Source organism: Ciona robusta, chromosome 1, assembly GCF_009617815.1.
Source record: "Ciona robusta chromosome 1, ASM961781v2".
Taxonomy (NCBI): domain Eukaryota; kingdom Metazoa; phylum Chordata; class Ascidiacea; order Phlebobranchia; family Cionidae; genus Ciona; species Ciona robusta.
Window position 1 is genome coordinate 9,120,867 of NC_143235.1, and position 8,531 is coordinate 9,129,397.

The following is an 8,531-nucleotide window of genomic DNA, read 5'->3' on the forward strand; positions in this document are numbered from 1 at the left end:
AGTCTGTATATTGTGCTTACACAGCAAATTCGTATTCCAAAAACCACACACTTTCTTAAAGTACGTGCGCAAATATTGTGTAAGTTCTAGCGCCTTTGGGAGCTATAAATAAAGGCGATGTTACCTCTTTCGTTTTATATGTTCATCGTTTTTCTGAAAGAAGTATGACCACCATGTTTCAAAGTGTGTTCCTTGTAACGATTTTAGCTTTTGTTGGAGTTTGTCGGAGCCAAGGTAGGTTACTTATAGCTAGGTTAATGTAACAAAAAAATAAAGTAAAAAAATATGATTTTATTTCAGACTCCGATTGTATGACAGACGGCAAACCTATTTCTGCTGGACCAAGTGCAATCGAGGGTGATTGTGAAAACTACTACGTTTGTACAAACGGTATGCTGTGACCACTTGAATATTTTAAAGCCTTAAACTTTTATCGTTTAATCGGAAATTGCGTCATAAATGTTTACATTCTCAGGATACCGCACAGAAGTGGCTTGCCCTGAAGGACTTGCATTTGATCCAGTTTTGGGAATATGCAATTACCCCAGATCCGTAAAGGGATGCCAAGACGTAGACGGAATAGGTACATATGTTGATGTTAAAATGCATTGAAAATTTAATCCAGATTATTTGCATTTTCAGATGCTACGGATTACTATTGCTACGACAAGGAGGGAAATTTTGTTGTAAAGAAGCCATTTCCTAAACCTGGGACATGCGATACTTTCTACGAGTGTTCAAATGGTTTGTAAATTGTTTCTCGGTCCTATGTTTGTTTTTTCAAACTAAGGAGCAATATTTTGACATAATAATACGTAAATTTCAAAATTAAATAAGGCGAGACTTCGTTAAAATTGTGTTTGATGAAAATAGTCGGATGGGGTGAGATGGTTTATGTTTTCATTCTCTTAATCGTCTGATTTGGTGTTAAACAACAAATATTTACAGCATATAACTGTATCCTCACGACTGTTAAAAACACGATTCTGAAATATGGTGCAATATGTGCTAACCGTATCCAACTCACCTCACACCACTGAATCACGCATAATAGAAACGACAGCAGACTATGGTATAGAATAACCTGTTTGTGTGGTGTGAGTGATCTATATCATTAATTTTTCAGCACAACTAACGGAGAGAAAATGTCCGGGTGGTCTTGTGTTTAAGCCAGACAGTATGTTGTGCGATAATCCTTCTGATCCACCGGATTGCATCCCAAGTTTAACAACAGTTTTCCCTGATATAAACGTTAACCGTAAGTATGGACGCATTTATTAGTATTACTGATGACTATTATTGGTAAACGCATTGGTTATTTTGTGGATTTTTTAACAGCTTTTATATTCTTTGGAATTTTTTCTATATTTATTTTACCAAACATATTTAACAGCTTCAGCAACAATTTTGCCACAAAGTACAACTGAACCTGCCACTCCAATGCCAACTGTTCTACCAAGTACAACTGTCGCCTTATTGCCAACAACAGGAATAACCTCACCAGTAACGGAAGATAACTCTGGGTTAAATACATCTCATTCAGCATCCACCACTGATCATGGGTTTACTATAAAAACCTCGCCAACAACTATTACAACACATCGTGAGTGCATATATAGTAACAAATAATAGTTTGGTCCATTGTTTAAATATAAATTAAATCTGATTTTCAGCACCCACTGAGACAACATTTCCACCAACAACAGTTCCAATAACACATGACCGTAAGTACAAAAGTAATTGTACTGTATACTGGCGCATCATCAATTTTCTTTTTTTATGCATTTTTATTAAATTTTTCATGTACGTCTAAATTCTATTCGTATTTCAGCACCGTTTGAGACAACATTTCCACCAACAACAGTTCCAATAACACATGACCGTAAGTACAAAATATTTAAAAATAATATGTGCACGGGCGTCCATGCATATCTAAATTGTATTCTTATATATTTCAGCACCGTTCGATACAACAACATCGCCACCAAAAACAACCCATCTCGTTAGTACGACAACACCACAAAAAACAGGTTCATGCTCAAGCATAATTTTGATTTATTACTATTTGAACAAGAGCAAGGTATCGACTCATAACGTTATATTTGGTTAACAGCTCCAACGTTTGTCGGGTTCGTAGTCGACGACACGGGATCCATGTACAATGAGATTGTGGCGGTAAAAGAATGGATTTCTAACTGTGTGGATGGTAGTTATGCATCTTGCGCGAATGCACCAACCGGGGGATGGGTCCTGACAACATTTAACGATCCTGCTGGTAATATTTACCGAAATACTTTGATGTCTATTTTTTGGCAAAATGTTTTGATTAGTTTTTTTATTGTCTGGTGTAGGGTTCCTTTTTTAATAAGGTTTTTAACTTTAGACCTCGGAGAACTGGTTGGTCCAACGACAGACGTTAGTATTATTATATCAGCCATCGGTGATCTATATGCTCATGGTGGGGGAGATTGTCCTGAATACAGCATGACAGGAATACAGGTTGGTATCGCGAAAAACAACCGATAATTGCTACACACTGCACATCCGGCTAAACTATCTTTATTTGCAGAATGCAGCTAAGGTTATACCAAAAGAAAACGGCGGATGCAAAATTTTCTTTTTTACTGACGCTACGGCAAAAGACGGCTCACTACTAGACAGTACACTTCAGCTGTACAAAGATACCAGTAAGTAAAAAATAAACACCAAAGGGGTAATTCATACCGCATGCACTTTTTGCAGACTGTGTTTTTATACCAATGTTAACCGGTTGCTGTCACGAATGCGAAGATCCTTGTGTTTCTCAAGACGCGGAATATTGCACAAACTTCGTCACTGACAATCGTGGAACAACATTGTCGCGCAAGAAACGAAGCTACGGTAACTTTAATTTAACTTAAGCTGTCAATCAAAATTGAACAAATATTTGGCAACAATATACTCATTTTTTATTGCGCAGTAGTAAAATATTCTTAAACAGGCGCAAGATCAACAAGCACTAGTGAAAGATTGTATTATGACCTGGCTGGTACCACGGGCGGGGCAATTTATTTGACTGACAAACCCAGCACCCCGGACGAGATGCTTGAATTTTTGGAAGATGAAGTTACTCTTGGTAAATTAGCACTCGCTTTTTCGTGTTTTTGAAACTAAATCCGAATGTTTTTTTTCGCACAACTTGTCACGCCATCTTTATTTAATTTTTTACCAAAAAACTTTAAACCTTTAATTTTGATTATAAGGTTTCTGCCCAAGCGAAGAGCTTGCTGGCCCACCACCCTTTGGTTACACCACGGAGCATGACGTAAGTAAAATTAATAAACCCTAAATACAGTCATTTCAACGACAATTTTCTCTAACAGTGCAATATCACCGGTTCATGTTGGGACCGCAGTGTTGGTAAATGTTACTGTCCAGGTGCACCAAAACCATGCCCGAAAGAACCCTTGTACCCAGAATGTAAAGACGAAACAGAGCATAGTTATATGCCGGATGTCACAGATTGCACAAAATATTACCAATGTGCCTCTGGTAACATTTGGCGCAGAGAATGCGCTCCTGGTAAGATTATTAGCATTTTCGAAGTATTATGTTGTGGGGTTTAGCGGCAAGATATGTCAGTGGAATGGGGTTTAGGCCTAACTTGGCACATTGCTAAAAAAGCAGAAAATTGGTGTTTATGATACAAACTGAAAAGTATTTTACGTCAACACAATTTTTTTACAGGTACTGTATTTGACCCTGACGTCGGAATCTGCAACCACGATTACTTAACAGCTCCACCATGCGGAACCTTGGGTCTTGAGTAATATTTATATACATTAAAAATGATGTCTACCTTTAACTACAGAATACAAATTAACTGCTTCAATCACTTAACCTTCCATTTACCCTTGATATGTGTTCTATTTTGACTTAATTAAATGCGCAATTCAGTATTGACGATATTCTATTGTGTTTAAGTAAAAGCGTTACAAAATAATAAAGCAAAGATTTTTTCTCATGAGAGAAAACGAAACAGTAGAAATCTGGTCTAATGACATCGTCGTCTTTTTCGGTCTGAAAGTTTTACCCAATTCTCTCCAACATTCTGTATACAAACTAAAGTGCTGTATTTGTATAATACGTGAAATCTGAAACGTATATTTAAAAAATACATCAACCTCAATTATATTAAAGTTAATAAAGCGAAGAAATGTGTTTGCATTGCTGTTGCATAACTGAAATACTAAAGATCTATACTCGTAACGCACATACATGGTTAGGAACCAAACGCACACGCTGATATATCACGCGCTGAACAGCAGTTACACTGATCAGACACGAAGTGCCAATTGCCTACAGCGTTGTGAGCTGTTCAAGTAGCTAGACCTATTGCAACACAGAAATGCAGTGTTTTAGTTGTCGATAGCATGACTTCCGCCAAGACCGTCAGCAGATTTAGCATCGAGTTGTTTTGCTACGTCATCACTGTCTCTCATGTTATGCTTACATGCCTTGCATTATTTTGTTAATGTGTTAACTCAGCGTTGCTGGTATTAATATGAGTTATGAGTTACAGTATAGTACTTTTAGAATGTTGATACTGTTCAACCTAAGAGTATGACAGATGAGCGCACGCCTTTGCTTCTGTCTCGACAAGAAAGTTACTCAGGTTTAACAGCAGCGCCTGTGGCATCGGAAAATACAGTACGAGTACAGGAGACTTTTACGACTCGACGGAACATCAACTTGTTTAGTGGTGTGTTTGTAGCGGCTGGCATTGTTATTGGATCTGGTATATTTGTTACTCCAAATGGCGTCTTGGGTAAGTTTTGTCATTTTGTATAAAACAAGCTTGACGTATTAGAACTGTGACTGAAATGACAGACCTCTTGCAGTATGTCACCATGTAGGGTCTTATTCGTATAGAAACTCATAAAAGCTAATTAATACCGTTACAGTTGCTGCCAACAAAAGTGTGGGCGTCACGTTGATTATTTGGGTATTTGGTGGACTGATTGCTATGCTTTCAACACTGTGCTACTGTGAACTTGCAACTTCGATACCAGAGTCGGGCAGCGATTACACTTACCTGACATACGCGTATCATCCAGCATTGGCATTTCTTATACCGTGGATGTACACGTGTGTACCAAGTGCAGATGCAGCACTTGTTCTTACTTTTGCTCGCTACGCTACAGAGCCTTTCTTTGTTGGTTCAAACTCAAAGCCACCAGAAGAAAGCGTAAAACTTGTCGCAATCTGCTTGGTGTTGTTGTTTACTGCAATCAATGTGTTTAACGTCAAGTTGGCAATCCGGGTCCAGGTAAAGAACTTGTGTTTGTACAAAGGCGAATATTAAAGGCTCTTACTGTCACAGGTTGTGCTTGCATGGTCAAAGTTAGCTGCCATTGCTGTTGTTGTTATTAGTGGCCTGATCTTCTGCGCCAAGGACGCTTCGATTGCAAGAGAAAATTTCTTGGGAGCATTTGATAAAAAGGCATTGGAAGGTATTACGATTCTTACATTATCAAGGTCGTTTTATCAGGTAATAAATAAAGTTCACCACGATCTGTTCTAACAATTTTGCTCAACAGGTCATGTTCGCATATGATGGTTGGAACACTCTTTGTAATGTAACGGAAGAGATAGAAAACCCGGAAAAAACGATCCCCAAAGCCTCTGTCCTCAGTATATGTGTCATCACTTTGGCTTACCTAATTATCAACTGCGCATACTTCCTAGGTTTGGATATTTTGCAAAATTCAAAATTTTCCTCTCTAAATAAAATCTCTGCTTCTAGTTTTATCAGTTGATGAAATGGCATCTTCTAAAGTCGTTGCATTACCATTCGCATTGAAAGCGATGGGAGGAGCATCGTGGATAGTTTACCTCACAGTTTGTCTGTGCACTGCCGGATCTTACAATGGTGGAATTCTAACTTCTGGTAGATTGTCTTACGTGGCAGCAAGACGTGGCCACTTGCCGCAGGTTAAGTTTATATTTTGTACATGAAAACATGAATGTCAATTTTCGAAATATATGGAGCGGACATAGTAAATCTAAATATTGTAGACATAGCGGACATAGTGGACATGCACTATAATTAAAGGAACCGATCTTTTCCAGGTATTTGGCATGTTGCATATTAACAACTACACTCCGGGTCCTGCCCTGGTTCTAAATACGATCGGTTGTACTGTTCTCATAGCCCTTGGAGAGTTTAACGTTTTGATCGATGTGTTTGGATTTATCACTTGGACGTTCATTGGATTGAGCTCTCTTGCAGTAATAATCTTACGAAAGCGTAGACCAGAATTCGATCGTCCTTTTAAGGTACATACGAGTAAAATTCTTTATTTGACAGCAAATACAGCTCAAAGAACAAACTAGGTAACGTTCTGGTAAAAATCTATCATCAAGTAACGCGTCAATGAGCGGCACGTAATCTTGCTTCGCTTCGGCCTATAGGCCCTCGGCCTAAGCATGTAGACACGTGTGTACAGCATCTAATTACGAAACATAATTATAACTATACAATATTTCAACATGATCAATACGGATCAATAATGTAAATACAGTATACAGACCTAAACTCCTATATAGAAGGCTAACATATTCTACGAAGAAAAATAAATCGTTATTATATATCCAGGTCCCGACGATCATTCCAGCTTTTATGACATTAATTTCTTTGTTGTTTGTTATTCTACCTCTGATAAGCGAACTTCACTTTCTTTATATTTATGCAATAGCTTTCTTTGCTCTTGGACTCTTCTTTTATTTTATTTTTGTCCACAAAAGATACAGAAGTTCATGTTGCGGGCAAGTGACCGTATTTTTGCAGAAACTCTTCCAAGTTGCACCTTCAGATTGGAAAAAAGCAGAATAAATTAAATAACCTATACTAAAAATATAGTTGAAAACCAATTCAATTTTTTTTTTTCAAAATAATAAAAGTTTTTAAGGTTTCAAAAAAATGCTTGATTTGCTAATTCAAAGCCGGTTCCACGTTGTTTTGAGCGAAAAGGTAAAGTGAACACTCGATGTATACCAAACAAAACCAATCATTTTTGCTACCAGAGTAGAATCGAAAATTACAGTCTTGTACGCACTCGTATACGTCACTGTAACATTTCGTGAGGAATTTCATGTAAAGTTGTCTTCCATTGGCGTCAGTGATTTTGTACTAAAGAAACATGACACCTCATATCATTCAGACTCATGAGATCGTGTAGTTTTGCCAACTCACAATGGTCGCGTGGATAAGCTACCTCAACATATGATGTCATCCGCCGGTGATATGTAATCGACACCAGAATCTTCATTCGGGATGTGGGAAAGCTTTGTAGGCGCCTGTTCAGGCTTTTCGACAATAGTTTCGGTGTCGAATTCATTTCGTCATATATGTTTACTTGTTATATGGGGTACGCTGGGCTCACTATAAATACGAGAACACATCCTCATCCAAGTCATTAGCCACAAGCATTCGACAATTCCACTTTAAGGAAAACCAAGATGATCATCATGAAAACTTCAACCGTTGAAAATCACAAGAAGTTAAAACAAGTCGATGGCATCACGTGACCGTATCACGTGGTGTCGTTTGATAACTACCAGCTGGTGCAAGTTGTATGAACAACTGATGTAGTGAAAGAAACAAGAAACAAAACAGCTGCAAATATTGAGGTAAGTTGATTCACCCCAACATAAATGTTGATGAATTATTAACAATTATTAATATTGACAAAAAACTAATCGTTTCATTCTTTTTAGGCAGCGAATACGATAAACGGGGAAACAGAGGAAAGATGATATTTTCATTCTTGATGAAAATCAACTTTTACACCGCCTGTATATGAGGCGATGAATATGAAGAAATATCTTTGACTTGGCTTCTCATGTTGAGCCATCAACATTTACATCGACGACGTTCATTCTACTAATGAACATTTTCAACAACAGCGAGATTGGTTATGCTGAATATTAACTTTTACTTTGTGTTTCGACAAGTTTGCAGAGTGCAAACTCTCACAACTACGCAGCAAATTATCTGCTGTTAGAATGTATTTTATTTGACAGAAGTAAAATCAGTTACTAAATTGTATTTTACGACTTGATATACTCCGTTTATTGACAAATGCTGAAATTCTCAGCTGAAACTTTGTATTTATTCTTCCGACTTTCATGTTTCCACACGTGATTCAACTTACCGACATTGAAATTTCTTTTAATTACATAAAACAAAACGACCGACCGAAAGGTCGTAAAATAACGACAACACCAAACTGGTATTTGACATCGTGTTGTAACATGTTGTTATTGTATTGCAATATTTTGTTTTACTTTTGACGTGACCTTGGCATATTTTAAGGTAATAAAATATACTCTACAATACGAAAACTTGTGACGTATGTACGAACGTTGTAGTGGAGTAGTACAAAAAACATGTGTATCAGAATTCGGAAACAAGAACTCGATTAAACGTTTCAAAGAGATAACATGTCGTAGATCACGAGAAACGAGAAGCCTAACATTTAGTTCTACGA

General features: G+C 37.5%; 2 protein-coding genes across 2 annotated transcripts; both read left to right on the plus strand.

Annotated features, from left to right (window-relative positions):
- Positions 1 to 85: 85 nt before the first annotated feature.
- LOC149742827 (uncharacterized) lies at positions 86 to 4,175 on the plus strand. The gene is made up of 17 exons (XM_089893706.1): positions 86 to 234; positions 301 to 390; positions 476 to 583; positions 643 to 744; positions 1,127 to 1,258; positions 1,394 to 1,603; positions 1,674 to 1,724; positions 1,832 to 1,882; positions 1,959 to 2,030; positions 2,114 to 2,275; positions 2,384 to 2,499; positions 2,570 to 2,687; positions 2,743 to 2,880; positions 2,981 to 3,115; positions 3,243 to 3,304; positions 3,363 to 3,561; positions 3,727 to 4,175. Exons 1-17 carry the CDS (start codon positions 165 to 167, stop codon positions 3,807 to 3,809), a joined length of 1,899 nt encoding a protein of 632 aa, XP_089749832.1. The 5' UTR covers positions 86 to 164; the 3' UTR covers positions 3,810 to 4,175.
- A 215-nt stretch (positions 4,176 to 4,390) lies between these two features.
- Positions 4,391 to 6,962, plus strand: LOC149742828 (b(0,+)-type amino acid transporter 1-like). Its single transcript, XM_089893720.1, has 7 exons — positions 4,391 to 4,807; positions 4,944 to 5,308; positions 5,363 to 5,530; positions 5,580 to 5,727; positions 5,786 to 5,973; positions 6,112 to 6,318; positions 6,638 to 6,962. Exons 1-7 carry the CDS (start codon positions 4,603 to 4,605, stop codon positions 6,872 to 6,874), a joined length of 1,518 nt encoding a protein of 505 aa, XP_089749846.1. The 5' UTR covers positions 4,391 to 4,602; the 3' UTR covers positions 6,875 to 6,962.
- The last annotated feature ends 1,569 nt before the right edge of the window (positions 6,963 to 8,531 follow it).

Excerpts from the sequence above, each read along its gene's own strand:
- LOC149742827 (XM_089893706.1), top strand. The coding sequence starts at position 165 with ATGACCACCATGTTTCAAAGTGTGTTCCTTGTAACGATTTTAGCTTTT. Across the intron at positions 2,031-2,113 it reads GACAACACCACAAAAAACAG|CTCCAACGTTTGTCGGGTTC; the intron begins GTTCATGCTCAA and ends TTTGGTTAACAG. Across the intron at positions 2,276-2,383 it reads AACATTTAACGATCCTGCTG|ACCTCGGAGAACTGGTTGGT; the intron begins GTAATATTTACC and ends TTTTAACTTTAG.
- LOC149742828 (XM_089893720.1), top strand. The coding sequence starts at position 4,603 with ATGACAGATGAGCGCACGCCTTTGCTTCTGTCTCGACAAGAAAGTTAC. Across the intron at positions 5,974-6,111 it reads GACGTGGCCACTTGCCGCAG|GTATTTGGCATGTTGCATAT; the intron begins GTTAAGTTTATA and ends GATCTTTTCCAG. Across the intron at positions 6,319-6,637 it reads AATTCGATCGTCCTTTTAAG|GTCCCGACGATCATTCCAGC; the intron begins GTACATACGAGT and ends TTATATATCCAG.